This window comes from Ornithodoros turicata, chromosome 1 (genome assembly GCF_037126465.1).
Source record: "Ornithodoros turicata isolate Travis chromosome 1, ASM3712646v1, whole genome shotgun sequence".
In the NCBI taxonomy this organism is placed as follows: Eukaryota; Metazoa; Arthropoda; class Arachnida; order Ixodida; family Argasidae; genus Ornithodoros; species Ornithodoros turicata.
This window is the reverse complement of record NC_088201.1, coordinates 8,606,412-8,631,010: the sequence shown is the minus strand read 5'-3', so window position 1 is coordinate 8,631,010 and position 24,599 is coordinate 8,606,412. Positions and strand designations below refer to the sequence as shown.

Genomic DNA, 24,599 nt, shown 5'->3' with positions numbered 1-24,599 from the left:
CAATCATTTACCGTTTCATTCAGCCTTATAGCTGAGTGATGGACTCATTTTACCGTTTTTAAGGATGTCTAATTTTGTTTTCGAGGTATTGGCAATTTAAATGCCCTGTAATTTATCAAAAATATTATTCCATATCGTCAGATTTTAAGTCCCCCTTTTTATAGCACGCTGTTTCAAAATAATCGTTTTGATCTTATCCCTCTGCTACATCGCTACCATTGTCTTGGCGCACTATCACCGACGTAGTTTGTACGCCACGAAGCATCATCATCATCATCATCAAGGAAAACATCTGGCCAGAGCTTCCTCTTGTTACGCTGCTATATAATCACCTTGTAAGAGCGTCCGTAATCTCGAAGAGGGAGCAATTGTTACGTTGGCGCAATATTTGTATTTGGTGTTCAGCGAAGTGGCATAACGTCATAGTTCGTGTTGGGTATAGCAATGGTCCTGTCAGCTTACAAATACAGGGCATAAGACATGACAAAAGGACAGTATAAAAATTGGAAGTTGAATACGTGATTTTGTGTCCAAATACCGGTTCCATCTTTCCTAAAGTCACAGTGTGTGCACAAAGTGTATAAAGAGGCGGGGTAGTGTCGTTTCAACGGACGTCTCCTTTTATGGGAAACCTGGCTGCGAGCTGCCATTCTTGGCGGCCTTGATCTTCAATGAACGAAGCAGTAGAACAAAACAGATAGATCTCCAAGCTGCGTAAACATGGGCGAGACGAGAAGACTTACGGCCTTCAGCTCCATTCTGCAAATGAACACTTAAACTCTTATGGACGACGCTGGTAATGACACTACAAAACAAAAGCCAAAGGATTCACGAACCCTAACTATGACCAGCTGCTTCAGGAGGCTCAAGGTCTGCATAGCCCCCGTGGCAGTACAGATAAAATAGCGTAAACACGGACTAGCTGCATGGTTGACGAAATCCATGATGAAACACGCCTGAGCATGAGCTACGCGAAATACACAAACACACACAACGAAGATAAATGGTGTACGCGCTTCGTTGTATTGTGCGTATTTCGTGTAGCCCCATGCTCAGGCTTGTTTCATCATGGTAGCAGTAGAGGTTAACTCGTCTGTGTCGTCTATTGAAAACGATGTGATATTGCTTTTTCACCAGGAATAGAATCAGTTCCACGCTTTGATGGAAGCGGCAGATATGTACAGAATGGCGTAAATGCAGGCTAGCTGATGGATAAATTCCATGATAGGCAAGCCTGAGCGATGGGCAAAACGTCTTGCTGGTTTTGAGCCTTCGTGTTTGTGTTTGTTTACGTGTCTTGCCCATCGCTCAGGCTTGCCTATCATGGCAGATATGTACAGGTATTTGAACGCATACAAATTAACTCCGAGCTAACTGTAGAATATAGTTTTGTATCTCTTGATACCTGAAAACCTTACGGTAACGACTGCATACCTGCTGCACAACCGCTTTAACGACCTGCCTGATGTCATACTCGCCTGAATCTAGCACTTAGGGGGATATGTTTGATGGTGATAAAAAAAGAGGAAACAGAAGGGAAATGTTAGCCAGTTGTTGTTAGCGAAGAAGTTATTTCCACTTAATTAGGCAACAAAGGTTTCTCCACGGCGTTATTCAGCCCTGTAACATTCCTGGAGGCATGCTATAAGGTATCACAAAATTGCCTTACAAAATTGTTTTACCAACTCAAGTACGTACTTTAGCAGAATTGTGTAGTCTGCCACTCATTATTAGCGTCGCTGGGTAGCGTCCACGATTACACCACAAGCGACTAAGCAGAGTATGTATATAGTAGTCGTAGTAGAGCCACAACACCTATTCCCGCGTGCAAAATTCACTATGGCGGTCGTAAACGGGCTTCGTCTGCACGCGTGTAAAATTAAAGAGGGGAAACGCACTAGGATTTTGGGTTGACCGCGCTCAGGGAAAAAAAAACTGAAAGCGCCAGCAAGCTCTGCAGGCAACGCATAAATCTTTGAAGAGTATGCTGTTTAGAAAATTGAAAAATGAAATTTCTAACGTATATATAAGCGCTCGGTGCGAGGCGTAGCGTTTTTGTTGAAAATGTTGATCTAGATGCTGCTCGGCTGAGTGAAGAGCTTTCGTGGCACTTCAGTGACAGAATGGGACGTTGATGGAGCACTATTAAAGGCTCTTGTAGGCGAACTTCTTTGGTGTTGCGTAGATTGTACGATTTATGTCAAATTGTTCCTTTCTTTATAGGAAAATATAAATAAGCGTCTTTTTTATGTCCAGGTATTGTTTCAATATCCCTGGTTTTCTGTTGTTAATGTGATGCACAGATTATAGAACCTGCCCATCAACCTGGTACATATAACAGTAAGCACAAACAAACATTAAACTATCAAATTTGTTAAATATAACTCCGCTCAATTCAAGTTCAAATTCAAGTTTATTCAGGTTGTTATTCATTTTCTTATTAATTTGTTTTCATTGCAATTTAAATAATTAATTTTGATGAATTTAATTGTAATTAATTTTCTTGTTAATTATTCACTTTCTTCCGGGTGTACCAGAAGCTACCACTCTTATTGATATACAACCGTTCTCAAGTGTCCAATATCCCGTGCACCTGAACAGAAAAGCCTAAACGATCAACATTGAACCGGATGGCGCAGTACATCTTGTGCAGACACCTTGTAATGCATTAAAAACATGGTTCGCCTTCTAGACATACATAATGTATTATCAGCCGTCCTGGGGTCAACTTCCGCCTCAGGCAAAATGATTATGAAGCGGTCCCATAGTAGCACTACAATAAACTCTGCGACAACGTAAGAGCTGCAGGCACAGAGACATATCTCCACCAGCGGATAATGTAGTCTACATATTGAGAGTGGGACATAGATTAAGTGCGGACGCCAGACAGACGGCAAATCCAATCCACATGTTTTGTTCGCGCGAATATTTTACGAGTTTGCTTTGGATTGTATTGGATTGGATTGGTAATGACAGAAAATATGGAGAGGTTAGTCCCGACCCAGTCAGGACTGGCTACTCCAAAACGCGTTTGTGGGTGGAACAGTAGAGCCAGAAAAAAGAGTTTGCTGTAAAAACATGCAGATGAGCTCTAAGTAAGTCGTCTCCGACGGGTGTTTGCTTTCAGGACATGGCCAATGTACAGGCAATACTTTGAAGCATTCAGGCGCACTACATTGTGACTCGGAGCCGTCATGCACCCACCTAAGCCAATCACAGACGTCTTTAGATTTGTGGGCGGGGTTGACCTGTAAGAGTCGACTTGTCCCGAAGTATAGAAGGACTGTTTGAAGACTGCAAGAGAGCCTGAAAAAAAAAATTGACGTAGGATGCGTAATATGTGTGAAAAAACGTAGTGCACATATATTACATATTCTATGTATTCTACGACGTGATTTATGCGCAAAAAAAAAACAGCCATCGTTTAATATGTAATCATGTAATATGTAGCATGGGAAATATGTTCTCTCCATCTTTATCTGCGCACACAAAGTGCTCAGATCACCAAGAACGACGACACATACACGATGTGTGTGTCGTCTGTCTTCGTGGTTTCAGCGCTTCTAGTGCAATTAAGAAGAAAAAAAAAATAACTAGAAAAAGTGAAACGGTGCAAAGCGCATTGAAAAGTCTTAAATTTTCTCGGCTCTCGCTTCATTACCCAACGTTATGAGCCTCCGGGACCTCTTTCGTCCGGCGCACCGTTTGGGGAAGGCTCCAGGGACGGCTGCCCCCTTTGGCACTCCCCTAGGAACAGCTCTGCACGATAGTCAGCAAGGAGGAACAATAGGGAACATAGGTGAAGAGATGTACTAGGGATACTTATTGGTTGCATCCCGCTGTAGAAACCGGTGTAACAGCGACGTAATATAAAGCATGACGAATTACCAAAAGTGCGAGTTAATGCAAATCAGATTAAGGCACTGCCATCACCGCGTATTTCCCAATGTCTTTAGTTAAAAAAAAAAAAGCTAAGTTCTTCATTCATTCATTCTCCGAGGCTTTTCGCGCATTCTAGCGAAGTTAACCTGTGAAGCTCCACCGCGTCATCTATCAACAGGCATTGGAAGCTCCTTAGCCCTGGTGGCGAAAACGGACATGGCGCCAGAAAGCATTTTGAATATTTATCGAAGTGGACTACCATGCACCATGGAGCACGCGAAATCAAAGGAAACTTACGTTAATTACGCGTAGAATCCTATAAAGCCGCACATGGCTGTTGCCTGTTGCAATTACAAACAGCTTAAACTTGTTTATATTACAACAAAGTCGCTTTTGTGAAAGAAAACACCAATCATCACCATTTAAATGCATAATCGCTGTACAAAATGCATGCATATGTTCCCTTCTCGTAACCCCTTGTATAATATATATAAGGCCTAAGCTGCCCTTGCGCCATTAAACTCCGAATCATCATCATCAATATATATAACGTTATACAATATGTTATTCTGTAATTTACAAACACTAGTGAGGCGCTTCTGTTCGAGCATGACGACTCGTCATTATTTTTTTTTTATTCCGTGTTAGCGCCGCCAAGTAACTATGGCCATGAGCGGTATACAGATATGGACATATGGAGAGAAGACAGCAGGAAGGACTGGGTGGGTGACAGGGGGGGGGGGGGTTAGTATGCGTCGTGGACCGACTTCAAGGGGAACTGTGCCGACAGTGGTCTGGAAAGTCTTCGGAAAACCCAGGAAAAAACCTCAGACAGCACAGCCGGTGGTAGGATTCGAACCCACCACCTCCCAGTCTTCAGCACGACCTTGGCTAACCACCAACGAGCGGATGCTTTCACCCACTCGGCCATGCCGCTGGTCGTCAATAATGGTAAGCGCTATTAAAAGTTCGATATATCCGAATATTTTTATTACGAAGCTTCTGCACGAAGTTCTATGCCTTTTTGTTTGCCCCCTAATTACCGTTTCTAACACAGTCGTTTGGACTTCGATCATTGTCATCAAGTCGGCCTTGGCCTGTCTTAAAGTCACTAAATAAGCTACGCTTCAGAGTACCGACACTGAGTTCCAAGAGCGAGCATGCGCCATCTTGTTTTCCCGCCACGCTGCCCATGCGCACGCGCACAGCGCACGTTAGCGCAGGATGCCATCTATCGTGCGCGGGTGAAATGTTCCTTTCGTTTACGAGCAGCAGTTGACGGCCTTGAGCTCACCTTGACATGTTCTGGACGCTCAGGTGGACAATAGATGGATTATCGCACAACAATCATACACGCTTCTCTATCACACGGAGAGCATAATGTTAGCCGTCTTTGATCCTCAAATGGGGATGATACCGGTGTGGTGCGAAAACAAGATGGCGATCCTGCTCTCCGTTGGACCTCAGTGTCGATACTCTGAAGCGTAGCTTATTTAGTGACTCTAGCCTGTCTGACCTTTCCCCCCTTCCTTTATCTTTAATAAACATATCCCCCCCTCCCTCCCCCCATTGTCGTCACCACAGAAGTTTTAGGTCCATGATGCTGTAGCTTTGGAGTCACATCTCTATTATTTATCTTTGTCTGGCGCATCATGGCCATAACTGCTTGTGCATCATAAAACATCAACTCACTCACTCACTCATTTGGAAACATGTTCCAGGATAAAACCCGCTTCGACACTTTGCGATTTGTTTTAGTAATTAATTGATTTCGGTTTACATATTTCTCGCGTGGAGTAGCGTAACAATGCGCTCTTTCGCTCAACTATCCGACACTAGATCACGTGTCCGGTTCGCACGCGGGTGTGCCGGAAGACAAGGAACAGCCACGAGTGAACTTTCGCCCTCCCGTCTCCTTGTCTACCTGGATAGCAGTGTGGATTGCACGATTTGGCGTGCACTCCACAGTCACCACTGACCGTGGTTCCCAGTTAGAGGCGCACCTCTTCGCTGCATTACTTGCACTTCTCGGTACGACTCGCATCCGGACCACATCCTATCGTCCGTCCGCTAATGGGTTGGTGGAGGGCTTCCACCGCCAGCTCAAGGCTGCCATCATGGCGCACGAGACCCTAAACCACTGGGCTACCGTTCTGCCTGTTGTCCTGCTCGGCATACGTGGCACGCTTAAGCCAGACATCGCGTGCAGTCCTGCTGAGTTGGTCTACGACACAACTCTGAGGCTTCCAGCAGGTTTCTTTGAGCCGTCCACCGCTCCTGCCACCGACCCCAGAAGTTTGCTGCATGACCTCCATCAAACATTCGCTGGGCTACGGCGTACTCCAACACGGGCTAGCTCCTCCCGAATGCCCTACGTTCTGCAGCAACTGGCCACCGCCATGCACGTTTTCCTCCACAGCGGCGCAGTCCGAAAGTCGCTGCAGCAGCAGCCTTATTCTGGCCCTCATCCTGTGTTACGCCGCGGTGACAAGTTTTACGCCATCTCTATCAACGGCAAGCCCGACAACGTCAGCGTTGACAGGCTGAAGCCCGCCTTTACAGAGCTCTCTCGCCTTGAAGCTGCTTTGCTCTTCACCGCACATCCGGAGCCATCCCCTTCAGCATACCCAAGCCGTACCCGCCGGCGCCCCAAGAGAGTATCATGGGCCGGTCGCTCCTCCCGGTGTCTGGCAGGAGGGCTCTGTGACGGCCAAACCGCAGAGAGGACGAGGAGGTCGGGTGCCTCCTCAAGGCACGGTTGTTTAAAAATTCGTTTTCGTGACAAGCTGCCCACAGAAAATAAATAAGTTCGACCCTGACTCATGAGGTAGTCATTTCGTGCTCCTCAGAAGCGAGTGCTCATTGCATCGCTGGGTGCGCATGGTGGGGCCCCTTTATCACGATCCCCGCATGACAAGAGGGCATGACATCGTTATGCAATAGATCCCAGCTCACGTGGGCATTCCCGGAAATGAAGCTGCGGATGCTTTGGCTGTAAGGACACACTTGAAAACGAGCAGGACCCCTGTGTACTTCACGGGGTCGGACGCCAAGAAAATGCTTCGTAACATACGTCACGACGCCTGCAGACGTACATGGTTGGTTGGCGCGGGGTCCAGCCTGCTAGCCAGAGTCGACCCGAATTTACGATTCTGTCTTACGAGTCTCACGCCGCGCGCCATTGAATCATTGGTGCACCGCCTTCGACTAGACGTCTATTTCAGCCGTGCCCTATTGTTCAAGATGGGAAAAGTAAACTTGCCGAACTGCCTCACGTGTGCTGATGTGGAGCACAGTGAACACATATTAATTAACTGCTCCAGATACAGTGTCCAACGTAATGACCTTAGAGCCGCCTTGGAAAGACTGGACCACCGTCCTCTAGACTTAGTGACTCGGAGAATGGCCGAGGGATCTTAGACATCGTGCGACAGCTGCTTTAATGACATTCCTTATGGACATTGCAGCGCCTCTAACTTATTAGACGTACTAATTTGAAGTGATGGCCCTTAGTTAACTACATGTAGTTAAACTACTAGTTAAGCTACCTGATTGTAGTTAAAAAGTAGTTATCAACTACTTGCAGAAATGTAGTGGAAACTACTAGTTAGGTTACTATTTTGAGTAGTTAACTACAGTAGTGAGGTTACTGGAGGGGGGGGGGGGCAGGCAGCAACTACTTCCGATTTTGCCGCAAACTTTACGGTTCGATTGTGCTTCCGACTTTTACCTTGAGCTACTTGTTTGATGAGAACGGAAGTGCAGAGCAATTGTGTCATGCATGTGTACTAAATCTTCACTTTTAATGCTTGTCTAGTGAAGCCTCATTTGCTGTGAAATAATTCTACAACTTAGTTTATCGCGTGGGCACAGAAAGAATCCCACCGTAAGCTTTGTATTTGACGATCGTAGCGGCCTGCGTAATACCTTGGTTACCGTCCTGGTGTGCACATAACCGCATAGGATGGCTACGTGATCTATCATCGTGGCTAAGCGAAAATATTTTACGGTCCACAGTGGCGCAATGGGCACCCACCACAATATTTGTGCGTGGCGCATTGATCTGTGACGAAGGAGCCTCAGTGTAAATCTCGTACAAGGTCCGTCGTATGTCGTACGTACCTTTATAGCGGAAGCTTTCACTCCATAGAAAATATTTCCGCATCAAGTTGCCAGCGCGTAACATACAAGAGACAGGCAGTCGATTTTATGACAGTATGTACATTAAGTGACGTAGCACAAGAGTATATTTTAAATATCATTATCACTGCTTGTGACTCATATTTAGGTGTACATATTTAGGTGTATTACGAGGGATTGGTGTTGATGGACAACGTTAAGTAGTTATAGATGTAGTTAAAATACATTGCAGTAGTTAAGAAAGTAGTTTTAACTACTCCCCTGAAAAGTAGTTGAACTACTAGTTAAACTACTCCATCGCGAAGTAGTTAGTAGTTATAGTTAAACTACTGTAGAAGTAGTTAGTGGCCATCACTGCTAATTTGTATTTTCAAGTGTTTTGGAGTAACCGGTCCTCTGTGCTTTGTAGGATTTTTTTTTCTTTCTAACTAACTCTCTAACTAACGATCCCCGCGTGCGAACCGAGTGGATGAACGCGTAATATAATGTCAGATAGTAGAACGAAAGAGCGCATTATTACGCTACTCCACGCAAGAAATATGTAAACCGAAACCAATTAATTACTCAAAAAAATCACTAAGTGTCGAGGCGGGTTATTTCCTGGTATATGTTTCGCTGAAGGTCATGCTACGTAAAATAGAGTTCCCGCTTGCGTCGATCCCGTCGTATGATTGCGTGTATGAGTGAGAAAAATGTAAGAGTGAAAGGGGGATGAGTGAGAGAGAGTGGTTGATTTATCCCTTCAGATGGACGCGCCCTTGGAAGTGGCTGGGGAGGTGTGTTAGCTTAGCTCTTTTGGTAAGAGCCCTGGACCGGTAATTCAGAAGATGTGGGTTCGAGTCCTAGAGCTGGCTAACCTTTTCAGTGACTTCCACCTTTCATCGTAAAAATTAGGATTTTTATTTAATTAATGAGCCGTTCACTGCTCAGTTCTTGGCCGATGTCTCAAGGAACTTAACGAAACAGAAACTTATTCGATAGCGCCGTCCGTTTACGAATTATTCGTCTGGGGGACCTTCGTGTAACGAAGGTGAGTACCTTCGACACTCCTACAGGAAGTTGGTACTCCACCTAAAGGTTGGTTGCCTGTCGGCCGAGGTCCGTCCGCATATTCCTAATTCCATTAAGGTGTGAAATACAACCGCTTCGGACATGTGGCCGATAGTTGCCTCGGGTCTCCGTGCCCGTTGTGGCCAGCAAGGCCACGACGCCAAAGAGTGTAGAGGGCGTGATCGCTGCGTCGGCTGCGCAGATGATCACCTCTCTTACTCTATAGGCAGTGTCCAAAGTGGAAATATGAGGAAATATATAATTACACATGATATCAGCTTCCCTGAGGCTGGGAAGAGGGCATCCCCTCTTACTTTCCGGACATTTTTCGCATCCGTTTTCAAAGCAAAACCCAAAAATGGTCTCTTCTTCCACAAATCAGATAGGGTAAAGAAGGTACCCTTAAGAACAAATCGAGGTAAAGACACGAAAACACTTGCTTCCCCCAGTTCAACTCCTTTATCAGAGCCCGTGGTCCCTTCTATCCATGCGATATCCTCCACACTATAGAGACTACTTATATGAGATGTGAGGATGAAACTTGTTCAGAGCGTTCTTTTGTCAGCACGAGCTCACAATCACAACGAAAACATTCTCAACAACTCTTCTGTAAGTGGCTCGTTGCCAAACATTTCTGATAAAGAGCTTGCGGCGGCTCGCAAAAAGCCTCCACGGCAAGGAATCACTATCGACAAGATTTGTGGTGCGCATTCTATTTCTCCTTAGTATACTGCCACTGTTACGGGCCAGAAGATCCTCTAATGAAATTGCCGTGGGTTAATTTGTAATTTGGACGGTGTCAACGATCTTTTCGACAAGTACAATGCAATATGATTTTGTCTTCAAGAAACATTTAAACCTACATATACCAAATCCACTGCGCACACACAATGTTTTTCGAAAAGATCCATTTGATCCCGCGCATCGAGGAATCGCTGCTTCATCGGCTGCGGCTGAATGTGGCCCGAACTCCTCTCCTCCTATTTAAGATGAATCAGCACCCATCACCTCTTTGCCCAACGTGCAACGTAGAAGCCGATGTGCCACACATTCTCATTGCCTGCCAGCGGTACGAAGACCACCGATCGAGTCTCCGGCGCCGCCTTGCCCATCTAGGTTACCGAGAGCTTTCCCTCGCGGTGCTACTTGGCCCTACCCAGCACGCTGAAGTCACGTCTGCGCTGACACGATTCCTTCGGGAATCTAAACTCCTGGGCACTCTCTGATGCGCAACGATTAGTGAAGGAGCTGTTTCTTCTGTATTTTTTGATAATTTTCTGTATCCCAGCTGTATTCTTCTGTTTGCTTGAAAGCATTAGGGAATAGCAAGCCCACACCGTGGCTAACCTTTCCCTTTCCTTCTTCTTACTTTGCATTAAACATATTCCCCCCCCCCCCATTTGACGCAACCCGAGCATCTGGTGGCGCTGCGATGGCTACACGAGGATCTATTCTGCAGCCAGAGCAGTTCACGTATATTGACAGACTTGGAGGCTGCGATTATGCAGGCGTGTCTTGACAGAATTGTCACCACCTGCTCAGTTTATTTGCCACCATCAGAGGCTGTTACAAAAAAAGGCAATAGAAGATTTATGCCGCCAGCTTCCAACTGCTTTTGTAATTTCAGGCGACTTTTAGGCCCATAATCCGCTTTGGGACAGTACAAGAACCAACACTCGAGGGAAAATGTTGGAGAAATTCCTGTTATGATCGATCTGTCTTTCAAACACAGGGGCACCCACATACATATATTCTTCCTGGTAGTCTCTCTCAGTCTTAGATCTATCCTTTTGTGGTCCATCTCTGTTTCAAGATATAGAATTTGAGTATGTTGCTCCTTTCGCGCCTACATAGTCACTGATTGATTGATTGATTGAAAGAAAGAAAACGATGTCACATAGTCACTATTTTTCGAAGCTCACGATGTTCTTCAGCAACAGCAAACAGTGCAACGAATTTTTGGAGTCTGGGTGTGCCATCTGTACAATTTTCGGGAGATTCTTGCAGTACTGGTTTGTATGAGCGCGTGGAGGTGGCGCTAGGACTCCGTGCGCCGAAGACTGCAGCTGTCGACTGCTGGTGGCGGTGGCGGCGGCGGCGATGGCGGTAATCACCTTGACGTTCGTAGCCTGCAAGGGAACCACTATAGCTACAAATCTGTCGAAAGATCGCTATCAAACAATATATTATCCATAAAAACGTGCGTTCGCCGCACTAGACAGTCAAAAATGCTACACGTAATTGTACGCTTGAAATTTTTTTATGTGTTTCCACAAATATTTTGTTGGAGCTCGACTCGAAAATATAATTGGCGGAGGACATTTTTTTTTTCTTTCTGACACTGCTTATACATGAGTGGTTTACTCCACTCGAACATCGGGCTCGTGCAAAGACGGCGATTTTACCCGAGGCATCGTACGCACTGAGAATAGGAAGTCATCCGCAACACCCAGCATGGACTTGTGGTAAAAGTACACGGTTCAGACAGCTCTTTATTAACAAGCCCTCGGTCGTTCCTTCGTTCGGTATGCGATTGTGTGGGATACTATATATAATATAATTGGGTGTTTACGTCGCGAGACAACTGAGTGTGTGGGATACTGAGGATCACTAATTTTCTTCCTATAATTCCCTAGTTGTGGAGTGTAGTAAGCGGGTTCCACCCTGGGAACCACCTAGAAGGTCTGACACCTCATTGACAAAATACAGCAAACAGAATACTCTTACACTGATACTACAACAACAATTTTTGGGAATCACGAAAGAAAGTTTCGGGAATCACTCTGAAATTTATACTGCTGGGTCAAAGCCTAGTGCGGGAGTGACTTGTGCCATGATTTCTGTCACGTGCACAAGGTCACATGAGATTAAAAATGTGGCATCTATCTTTACCGCAGAGGTTTACGTCATCATCCTGGCACATTCTTCAAAATTTCATAATTATATACACACATTTTTAGATCTATTAACGCCGTTTGGAGCTGACACAAACAAAATAATTTTCCTTATCCTTAGTCCTTTCCTAATCCTTAGTCAGCTTGCGTCAAGCACACACGCTTTAAACAGCTGTTTATTAGCAAGCCCTCTGTCGTCCCTCCATTCTCTTTGCGAATTGCATCAGAGTTTGATTGCCACGCCATCTGTTGTACACATACTCATCACATGCACACATCATGAAATCCATCGTAAACATCACTTCAAGGCATTTTATAAATACTTCTTACCTCTTCACCCAGCCCTATTGCTTGGTGACGAGGCTCTCGTCCCTTTTAGAAGCGTCTTTGATTTCCTGCGTTATTATCCTTCTGTAGTCTTACACGTATATACTCATCTTTTATTAGTAATCGTGTTTAGTCTTAAATACCCATAACATCACCACTGTTTCAATCATACCTCAGTTTATGGCGCATTAAGATCTTTGTTGTCAATGCGCCATTAAACTCGCAATCATCATCAGCATCACCTTAGTCAGCATGACACAGAAGAGGGGCTATTCCGTAATCCTTTGCTGGGTCATATTAACTAACAGCAGCACTCAAAGTACGTTAGTTAATGTGAACACTTATCAACTACCCCGCCTAGCTACCCTATGCTGGGTGTCCAGCCATACAGGGCCATGAATTAGGGAACCAGGCCGCCGCAGCAGCAGTTTCCAAAGGGATTACTTCATTGGAAACACCTCTGCAAGACATCAAGTCAGCACTCAAGAAACTCACTTTAGACTGCACTCACTTTACACAAAACGGCAGAACCTTTGGAACACACGGACACACAACAAACTCTATGTGATTAAACCCCACATCCAAAGTCAGGCACACCGTCGAGAAAATCGTCTGTCTAGCGTTTTACGAACGAGGTTACGGATGGGTCACACATTCCTTACACACACGTTTTTACTTTATAGAGAGGAGCTACCTCAATACACACACTATGGTGAGCTTCTCTCTGTTCTGGACATACTGATTACACGTCCACACCATGAAACTCGTCGTCAATATCGCTTCACATATAGTTTTATAAACACCTGTTAACTCTTCACCCAGCCCTATTGATTTAGTGATGAGGCTATATCATTCCTTTTAGCGGAATTTGAAATTTCTTAAAAGACATCGGTGTTGTGTCAACGTTTTTGTAGTTTTAGACAGCGAAGGGTAACGGACGTATTTTCGTTACCGCTTCGTTTTTTGTTACCGCAGTATTTTCGTTTACATTTTCCGTTTCTGATACCAGCCTTTCAATTTCTTTTCGTTGCTGTTTCCGGTACCGTGCATTCACACGAGCGACATTCCCCCAGAAGCGGAAGATGGGAAAAACGTCATAGCTTTCTGCTGTCACGTGAGCGCGAGCGTTCAGCGTCATGTCTTCACGTACACTGCTAACCATGGGGAATATCCTGCGCCACAGCCACAAGATATTCCGTAGCAGACGACAGGAAAAGAGGCTGACGGCGTCGTCTGCTAAGTGTCGTCTGCTAAATGCGCAATACGCCACTTCCGCTATTCTGCGCCGTGTGAATGCTCAACAGAACACGGGACGGAACTTCGGCTCTGTAAGCAGTGTTTTCGCTTTTTCTTCCGCTAGAATCTTCCGTGAGTATGTTGCTCGTGTGAATACACGGGTAATGGAAAGGCCTGTTACAGAGCTGCGGGAGGGCAGCCTGTGCCCTGTTCAGCTCTCTCAGCACCCATGTTTTGGCTAAGTGCCGCATCCGTGTCTCGCGTACACACTACACAAGTAATTTCGCATCGACGGAATGCGCACATCTCGCAGGATTTCGAACACTAAGTCCAGCAACTCAAGATTGACATGACCAGACCTCTATTCAATGTCGCATTCCTAGGCGCGGACGCTCTCAGCAGTAACCAATACTGCCATAGCCACGGTGAAAAAAAAAAAAAATAAAAATAAAAAAATAAATCGTAGGTTTGCGTTCTCAGGTTATACGTCGTGGAGTCTGTCGGAAGACACATGTGTTGACGTCACGAGTTATGAGGTCTGGAACGAGTAAGCGACGGATGCACCCTCAAGATCTAATAATGCGCTCTCCATGCTCTCGTGTAGTATTCAGGGCAAGTATTACATGGAATTGAGTCACCAAACAGCAAGAATAAAATGAAAGGTCGCTCATGTCATCGCGCCGCAGGAATAGCCATTACCCGCATTTTCGTTTCCGTTTCCGGGAACAGAGTATCGTGGTATGCGTTTCCGTTTCCGTTATCGTTACCATTTCCAATTTCAGTAATATAGCGTTTTTGTTTCGGTTACCATTATCGTTACTGTTCCCAGACTCATGTTTTACACATCCAAACCCTCTTTTTTTTAATCAGACATCGTGTTTATTTTTAACTAGTCGCAGCTTCATCCTCATCACTGTTTTGGCGTGTTATGGTGGTGGTGGTGGTGGTGGTGGTGGTGATAGGGCTTGCCGTTGTCGGCCTCACGTATGTGGGCAACGTCACGACTCACGCCCTGGGGGAATGTGCGTCCTGGGCCGACTTCTAAGGGAACTGTGCCAACATGACCTTTGTTGTCGATGCGCATTACACCTCCAATCCTCGTCATCATCATCTAGCAACTGAAAAAAAGAAAAAAAACAGGACGGTTACGACTCGTGTAACGCGTAATTCAGCGTCAGCTGTGCGTGTGGTGAAACGAGGCGCGGATGAAAGTGTGTAGACAAAGTTATTTAAGCGTGATGAGTATTGATTTGTGGTCGCTGAAATGCTTGGCGAGGTGAGTGGTGTCCTGAACTATAGTTGGCTGTTCTGGTACACCAAGTCTATGCATGAGCCATGTCTAGTTGTGGGTTGGCGGATGTCGGTGCACAGCGGAAGGTCCAGGGAGGTACCCGGGTTCGAATCCCGGTGCCGGCTGTGCTGTCTGGGGTTTTTCCTGGGTTTTCCTCAGACGCTTTCAGACATATGTCGGCACAGTTCCCTTAGAAGTCGGCCCAGGACGCACATTCCCCCAGGGCGTGAGTCGTGACGTTGCCCACATACGTGAGGCCGACAACGGCAAGCCCTATCACCACCACCACCACCACCACCAGTTGTTCGGACATATCCTTAGGAAAGTGTTGTTCTTGGCCAGTGAAACGTCCACGTTGAAGTCTCCGACGACGAGAAGCTTGTGCGTGCGGTAAGGCGCGAGTACATACACGATAAAGTCGCGGATGCGTTCCGGCGCGGCGCGAGGCGAGAAGTAGCACACAGCCACCACGAGCCCTGTGGGAAGCTGCACGGCATAAATTTATACGACGTCGTCTCCAGGAAGGGTGACTTCAAGTGGTGTAGCCAGTACTCCGACACGCAGGTAAATGGCAACTCCGGCCGCCACTGCGACGCGCCCCGCAGAAGCACTTGAAGCCGTCGACTTGTATCGCTCTCTCCGTCTCCATCCACGTCTCGGAAAGACACAGAAGTGATGTCTTACGGAGAACATAGTCGTGTGCAACGTCTTCTGCGTGGAGCTGTACGGAGCGTACATTTAGGGCTGCGAGTGTCAACGAGTGGGGCCTGTCTAGTTGTTCCACGCACTGCGTAGTCATGGTGCGTAATCAGTGCTTTTGCAGTCGACGAAATTCGTCCGCCAAAGCTCTGTCGATATTCGCCTTTCCGTGATAGAAGTTGAAGTCATTGCCAGCTCACTGAGCTATCTCACTTTCCATCGATAGCGGTTGTAAACTGGCGGGGTTCTCCTCCTTACTCCCAGCGCTGAGCGCACATGCGCTAAGAGTTTTGTGCGGACATGCGAATGCCGACGACGCCGACGCGACCTCGGGAAAGTCTCCACAATACAGCTGACGGTCTAAAAGAAAAAAGTCGTGCGTCCTCAAAATAGCCTATGTTTCGTCCGGGACAAATGAAAGGGCAAAATAAAATAGAATTGCACGTGCCCATATGACTTTTAACAGTAAATAAGAGACGCTGTAAGCGGCTACCACGTTCATAAAGCAAACGCGAGGTGGCGCTGTGCGCAGCCCTGCAGTGACGTCACGAGAGGAAAGTTTCTGAAAAACGAAGATTATTTATTTATTCGTGCCACTAGCACGAGGTGAAGTATGGTGGCACAATACAGGTACAAGGATTTATAACACACAAACGTATACAGTAGAGGGGTAGGAGATCCAGTGAAACGGAGAGCCGGAGTTATATCGAACAGGAACTGTTCTTCTTCTGTTCTGAACTGTTCTGAACAGGAACAGTCTCTTTTCGTAATATCGGCGGCTCTCGTCATGAGGGTCGTCCCCTTACAAAGGTATGCAGTGCTGGTGAAGAAGAAATTTAGGTAATGGTGAGAAGTTGAGCCACTATGGAGGTGCAAGCGGCAGTTACAGACCAATAGGATCGAAAGCAAGTTACAATTAAGACACAGATATAATTAAGGAAAGTTCTTCCCTCTCATACGGGTTATAGCTGGAGGTGAGCGCAGATAGGATTGGCAGTGTCCGCATCCGCACGGTATCCGCGCATGTGGGATCCGCGGCCGTGACTGCGCTAGTTCAAATAGGTGTATCCGCATCCGTGCGGATGTTGAGCATATCCGCACATCCGTGGTCATTGCATTTGTAGGAAAAATGTACATGACGAAACCTGTTATGTTAAAAATGTTTTTACTTTCCAGCATACAAACTCTTATGGGTTGGCACACTTGGACATCATTTTGGATTCACTGCGTGCCCCAGAGCCGTGTATAAAAGGGAGTCATGGCAATAGGAGGAGCCTAAAAAGGAGGCTCGACCTGCCATTCAAATTTGAGCGCAGTTCATTGGTTGCTGTTTTTATGGGGGCCGCCACAGCGGCAAAATTTCCTCATCATGGAGGTGTTGCTTGGAACGGCGAAGCGGGGATTTCGTGACAAAAATTTCCACACACTACTTTAATTGCATCCTGTGAGTATACATCCTCTTGTAACTGTTGCAAAATCAGCTTCAGCTTTCGCTGCGGCATCATTATTTACGCAAGAATGGTACGTTTCGTCGCTGACGTTATGCCTATGACCGCCACATCAAGAAAATAGCAGTAAAGACGCCACTGATGCCTAAAATTTTGCATCTTTCTGTTGAATTCTATTTAAACAACTTTGTCCATTTCTCATTCTGCTCGCTTATGTTGCGTGATAAAAGTTCATACCGGCAGCCAGCGGCGTAGCGAGAAAAGTATTTCGGGGGGGGGGGGGGGGGAGGTTCTATGGGACTTTATATGGGAGAAGAGGATTCCCCCTCGCTCCTCTCTCTCAAATGCACAACCACAGGTGCCATTTCGGGGGTGGTTTGAACACCCAGAGAACACGCAAGTCTCTAACAAAGTAACGGGTACAAAGTAGGGAGGTGAACATAAAAATAAAGAAAAACTAATTTTCCTCAAGATCTAATAAATAATCGAAAATAACTAACAAGTTTCTAACAAAGTAACTGAGTAACGGGTCCAAACTACGCTTGTGAAAATGCATATAATAGTAATTTTCCTCAAGATACCAAAAAAGTACTTTTACTCAGTTATCTCAGAACCCCGCTGGACACTAAAAGTCAATTATCTCTCAGTAAACCGACGGTTGCAGTACAAGCGAATCGAATGCGTGTGCCGCATCGCATCCTTTCGGTTAAAAACATGCTGATTCGCTACAAATGCGGAACGCATCAATTCGCTAAGCGGACATAGATCGAAATGGCAAATGTGGCGGAATGGAACAACCGTGTAACGTCACCTTTGGTACGCATAGAATTTGGTACGCAACTTGATACGCATAGAAGTAAAGGGGGACGAATCGCCTTCTTTCGGGTTTCGGTTGTATTTAATGAGTCTCTGCCAGAACCATTCATTCATGTAAATGTGGCTTAAGTGCCCACGTCTGGGCAGCTTTTCGTTACCAAAATGTTAGAACATTAATCAATCAGAACATCAATTAATATGTTTTTTTTAGTATGCTGGCATCTCGCCGTTTATTCCGCAACACTCTACTTATGAGACGTTACTAGAGACGTTTCCCGACACCCCCAACATTCCATTTTTTTTAAATGAGTGAGAGAAGAGTTTTTACTGTTTTTACTGTTTACTGTTTTAAGAGTTTTGACGCAGAACATATAAAATTATATATCAGTTTACAATTGGGAATACTACGTAGTTCTTTAAATCTGCTAATCAGTCTTCCGTGATTATTTTTCTACTCCCTCTTGAGCAGTCTTAGAAATGTTTTTCATGAGCGCTGTAGACAATCTGCACGCATAAAATCCCTTACTTCCACAGAGGCACAATGTGCGAAGAGCCAGAGAGAGAGTATGCATCTGCTTTGACGCCGGCTCGGGCACATCCGGCAGACCGAATGGCACACAATTACGCCTTGTCCGCGCGTAGTATGTACAGACATCGAACACCGACTCAATCACAGCGAGATAATGAGGGAAAATGCAAGTTTCTCGAAAAGGACTCTCCATAGTACTTATCTTGCGCAATTCATAGCGTTGTCGCTTCATTTCCCCGGTGGGCGAAACGTCTCGGGAATTCCATTTTCTTGGGCGAGGCGACAACACCTCAAATAGAAGTCGGAGCTGTCGCAAATGCTCCTTAATTGTGATTTGCCTTTCCCACGTGTGGAAACGACAGCGCGCACTTAGGCGACGATGTCCTTGTAAATATTTACTCAAGGTGTCGTGGGAGGACAATCCTTATATAAGACGGCTCATACGCTAGTGAATCTCGTCATGTGTGTCAGCCGAGAACGCGCTATGTATCCGGTAAGTGAGTCTGTGCACGTCATCGATGCAGCGTAGACTTTTGTGCGTATAGGTCCTTAGTTCTTTTCGTTTTGTGGATAACTGGCACTGCTGGCTGTCATGGCCGCACTTCGCATGGAACCGTGTCGACATTCGCCTTTAGAACGTTTGAGAAAAACCCAGGAAAAACACCCAGGCAATACAGCGGGTGTCGGGATTCAAACCAGGGCCACCTCCCGGTCCCCTCATGGAAGTCGGTTAGCTCGATATTTTATGATACTCATGAGGAGTAATACTCAACTTTTTTTTTGTCTTTTTGTTGAGGCCTCAAGCCCTTCCATCAACGAACGAGAATAGGCCAAGCGCATAACGCAACCGTTACAATGGTCTTCGCTGTCTCCTGCTGGAAAGATCACTTTGAAATGTACCTAAATAATCCGTCATAATAGTCGTGGTTTTCGTACCATATTTTGATTGGTACTGGCGTCCTTACACAACGCTCGCTTCCATTAGATTATCCTGACAGCATTGATGTTGTGGAGCTCTGGAGCGGCTCAGGAGAATCCTACTCCAAGTCCAGAGCCGAGCTACAGCTTCGGCTTTGACACGGGAGACCTCGGGCGCCACCAACGGCAGGAAAGCCGCACCGCCGACGGAACGGTTCGAGGACACTACAGCTACGTGGACCCCTACGGACAACGGCGAGTGGTGTCGTACAAGGCTGATGGCAATGGCTATCAGGCTCAGGAAGAAATAACGCCCGGTCAAGTAACAGTGGTGAAACAGGAGCCACGTCCTGCTGCGTCTCAAGACGTCGTCCAGGCTCGTCGTTACGTGGCTCCGATCGTCCACCGCGTGCCGCAAATTTACCAATACGTAGTTTCCAGTACAAACGGAGCATTGGAAGCAGAACCATATGTGGCGTCTGCTTCCAATGAGTATCCCCAGTACACGGTTTATTACGCTCCTTCGCCCATTCGTTCTTACTATTACGCTCCCAGTGGTTACGCGTCGTACGTAGCCTATTAGGCTGCCCAGAGTGTGATAATTGCTGTTCAAGATGCTGCCAGGTAGAACTGTACGTCTCTGGCTCTCTCTCTGAAAACGCAGATTACGCGTGTTTTCTTGAAGCTATGCGCTGAATAATAATGCTAGATACACAAGCGATCCTGCTCAGTTATTTCTTGCTTCGTAAGTGTCTTTTGTTATGCAGTCATGATTTATGGGGTACTATAGTTTGATCGTGACGGACTCAGTAAGACACGTGTGGTGGGTTGATCCACCTAATTTGTGCCTTGTAAAGATTTTCGAAAAATAAAATGTGTCGATGACGGGTATCCGTCATCACGTACAGTTAGCTACAGTTTAGTTGTATTACATCGGGGGTGACTTTTTCCTTTGTCATTGCTTTACAAGAAACTGGGAATATCTGGTTCATTCCGTCTTCCGACCCCATCTCTGGACTGCATACGACGCTCTTTCGATCCAACAGCAACGACAACAAATAAATCGTGACCGAGACATGGTGTGATTCACCGCTGGAGAGCAGTACAGTTCTTTTTGCTTGCTTGCTTTATAGAGGTTTAAGAGAGGACGGCCAAATTTCATGGCTTGCTCTCCTTGTTCGTTTCGCGTTTTCTTCGACGATTGCGTCGGATATTATTTGCTAGTCACCAATAAAGTTACTGACAAAACGGCGAGAAAGCACGCGAGGGAATGTTGATGAATGCCGATACGTAAAACTCTGGGATGGTCAACTTACGAACAGGACGAAAAAAATCCTTTCAACAGTCACACTTATACGCTTGGACGAATGTGTTTTCACAGTGACACGTAATAAAATGCACATAATGCAACACTTTAACAGCGGTTGAGGTGCGGTTCTTCGTAGTCTAACGCGTCAGGCAAAATCATTTACAGGGTGTTCAAAATTAAGCTTTCACGAGCGCTACGCAAACACAGCGACGACAGGAAACCGGATGATAACTTTACGCTAGTTGTGTAAGAAACAGGTGCTGCTAATTATGTAGCACCTGTTTCTTACTCAAGGAACAGAAAAAGAGTTTTCTTTTGTTCGCCTATTTATAAATTGCTAGTGAAAGCTTAATTTTGAATACCCTGTATTTGCGAGCTACTCTCACGGGCAGCTGAACGAGCTTGCTACACATGTCACTTCGCCCGTTTCTGGCGTGAAGTTACGCAGAACATGACGTACAGTACTCCCGATGAGCGACTATGTCACGCTTCCTCCATTCTCTATTCCGGGAGAGAGAACGAGAGAATGATTTCTCGACGCGGACCGCCGCATATAACACGAACGCCAAAGAAACCTAGCATCTGAAGTACGTGTCAACCGCAACGGCTCACACCGTCCTGCAGCGGACTCCTGTCACGACGATTTATGAAATCGGGAGAGGGCACGTGTACTCCGCGAAAATGTGCTTCCAATCTGAGTCGGTTACTTACGGGCTCCGCGTAGACGGCAGTCACCAATTTTCCTTGGCTCCTGAAAGGCCGTGCTTCCTTATCTCCACTCACCAGACCGAAGCAGTGAATCCTTGTGTAAACAAATCCCTCCGGGAGGACTAATTTTATATTTTTAATCTACATCCTGAACGTGTAAATATCTGCCCTCTCCACGTCTCAGTCACGCAACAGAAAGAGAAGGCTGTAGAAAATGAACTGCTTTTGTTTTTTTCGTTCGTATTTTTTTTCTTTCCTGTCTTTCTTGTGTGTTATCTGTGCAGAAAAATGAAGCCTGGCGGCAGGCTTCTGGAAAGGTCTGCTGGTTCATCGGAGGTCTTGGTCCGCTTTTCGGCGAGGAAATTTAATAAACATACGCGCAGAAAAAAAAAAAAAAGGAAAAGAAAAGGTATCGCTCAAGTTGAGATAAAATGTGAAATAAAGAAGGACGAAAGAAAGAGCCGGTTCACACTCGTGCAGTGAAAGTAGTGCATGGGCTGGGCATTATGCTAATAGACAGAATGAGAAGAACCTGCACAAGGTGGCTATCTACACGGCTATGTCTGGGAGATGTTGACCTTATCTTTCACCTCACGTCCACTTTGAGGTGAGGGCAGGGATTTCCCTACACCCCCCTCAGGGGGGGTGTACACCCTCCCTCCATTTTTGCACCCCCCCCCCCCTGAAATTTCTTAGGTGACCCCACCCAGCTCAGCCACCAACACGTTCTGGTAGTGAGTCCGGCGCAGCGAATTACATCCTGTGCTGTCAAACTTGGGCTGTAGGACCACAGTCATGCAGATGATCGTACGATGCATTTGTCCAAAATCATTTAAAAGTGACTGTGCAATGCATATATTGCGCCTATGTACGAGCAAATATGCGTGCGGGCACGCAAACTCAATGTGGATCATCAAGAGCCATTTGCGCCCAACTCAACCAAGCGAGGTATTCTAACGTTTTCACCGTTGATTGCTAGGTGTTCGTTGACAAGATGGTAGTCTCTTAACTTTGTCGGTCGTGTGATTATGCATCTTAATGTTGAAATGCCGTTCACAATGAATCTCTATTCTAATGTTCTAAAGTAATGACACGTACAAATAAACCGGGAAAGCTGTGCAGATATGTCACCGTTGTGCCACGATTCTTTCCGTGTCTAAGAAAAATTTCGTAAGTGGAACCTTCACCAAGCATGACCCCCCCCCCCCCCCCCCCCCCCTTGAAAGCTCAGCACCCCCAGAAATCACTGGGTGAGGGCAAGATAACTCCAGGAGCCATGACACCGTTAAGGTGAGAAGGGGTTGGGTATGGTGCGGTCAAACATTGATGAGGGGTATTGCAGAGGAAAGAACAACAACTTTATTTCAACAAGTTTGTTGCAGAGGAGAGGTTAGATCACCTTCGCAGTTCTTTGTCGGGAGCAATACAGTATTGGTCGAGTGGACATTCCCGATGTAACTGTGTAGCCGAATGAAGGGGTGGCAGTGAGAGAACCCTAAGAGTGGCGTTTTGAATTCCTACTGTGAAGCGAGCATTTCAGCGAAGGCGAATAAGATGCTTCACTGCAGCCACGGCTGTATTCAATGCCCTCTGTGCTTCGTGAAGCTAACGTAAATAAATCACGATAATTCATAGATGATGTTTTAGTGAGACAAAATAAGCTTTTAAAACGCGTAAGAATCGCCTGTGATTAAATTTTACGGGTCAATAAGCTAGCAGGGCTTGACAAGTGCTTTATGATACATTCTTGTGCTTTAGGATATATTTAGGACAACTGCTTTAGGATATATTCGCAGGATACAAATTCAGTGGCGCGCAACTGGGTTGAGCAGCTACAGGTTGGGACAAAAGTTTACGGAACAAGCGAGTGGCGTACTTTTTCTTCGGTGCGACACCCTAGCGGCTGCAGGAAGCGGGTGAGTTCACTGTTTCGGAGGGGTGGAAGGGTACGCTGTTAGCGACACAGAGCGGTAGCTTCCACTTCCGAAACACAACCAGGCGATACCGGAACTACCGCTGTGTCTCTGGCATCGCACACTTGCACCCCTCCGAAGCAATGAACTCACCCGCTTCCGCCAGCCGCTAGGGTGTCGTACCGACGAAAAAATACGCCGCTCGCGTGTTCCGTAAACTTTTGTCCCAACCTGTACGTTGCGCCGTGTGAACGGATTGCACAACCCGGATGCAAGAATAGCGGGAAGGATCGCCCCCACGACCTATTCTTCTCGAAAACCTTCAGGTGCAACCTGTTCACCACTTGGCTCCTCCTTCGAAGGCATCCAATCGCAATGACTGGTTGCCGTCGAGTCACATCCGGGGACGTATCTTCCGCATCCCAGCCGACGTGGGTTACGAAGAAGACAAGTAGCAGCATGGAAGCTCCTCCCGGTGGAACATGCAAAATACTTCACGAGAATGTGTTCTTGAATACGTCATTGCAAACTGTCAACCGTATTTTCAGTTCTCGTTCTCGTGTGATTGCACGAAGATGATGATGATGATGATGGCATCTTCCCTCGCCATCTCACGAGTTTGTTCAACACTACGATGCGGCGAGTTCCTCACCGTTAGAGTGGAGCCCTGCTCTCTGCAACTTCAACTTATTATATATACTGTTACCGGATACTAACTATCCACTGGTGCATGTATTCAGGGAACATGACGGTTTCGTCTCTTAGTCTCGGTTAGTTGCGTTCGGTACGTGTTAGTAAGTGTACTAAATTATCCAGACAAAAAAAAACAAAAAAAACACTGCCTTCGTGTGTTACCCCCCTGTTGGTACCTCGTGGCCTGGTAGTGGTGGTGGTGCTGAGGGGGGGGGGATATGTTTAATGATAACAAAGAAGAGGAACGAGGGAAAGGTCAGCAAGACAGGGTGTCGGCTTGCTATCCCCCCCCCCCCAAAAAAAAAAAACTATCATCTTGCTATCATTATAGGCTAAAGCCGGATTTTATTATGCGAGGCAGCGAGGGTGGGGAAAGTCAAAGTGTCGCTAAGGCATTTCACCCTCATACGTTCAAAGTGAGGTCATTTCCCCAAGATTCGCTTATGAATCATGAGCCGCCATGATTCTGACAGGCTTCAGAATATGTGGTTAACGGTTTCGTTTTCCCTTATTTTCGGCTTCCTAATGGAAGGGTTCACACGCTTAGTTTTCCTTCAGCCGAATACCCTAAGAACCGTGTCAACGCCCCGTTCCCTATTTTGCCCCTCTCCGAGCGCTTGACCAATCATATTTATTGATAAACTGTTTACACTAGCGTAAGCTCCGCCTACACGACCGCACTCCGTAAGCCAAGAGAAAATCCACGGCAAAAGCAGATTGTGCTGCCGGCGCGAAAGCGACAGTCC

General features: G+C 46.3%; 1 protein-coding gene across 1 annotated transcript; it reads left to right on the top strand.

The window, feature by feature from the left end:
* The first annotated feature begins 4,811 nt into the window (after positions 1-4,811).
* On the top strand, positions 4,812-7,267 carry LOC135386421 (uncharacterized). Its single transcript, XM_064616400.1, has 3 exons — positions 4,812-4,833; positions 5,722-6,516; positions 7,206-7,267. Exons 1-3 carry the CDS (start codon positions 4,812-4,814, stop codon positions 7,265-7,267), a joined length of 879 nt encoding a protein of 292 aa, XP_064472470.1.
* The last annotated feature ends 17,332 nt before the right edge of the window (positions 7,268-24,599 follow it).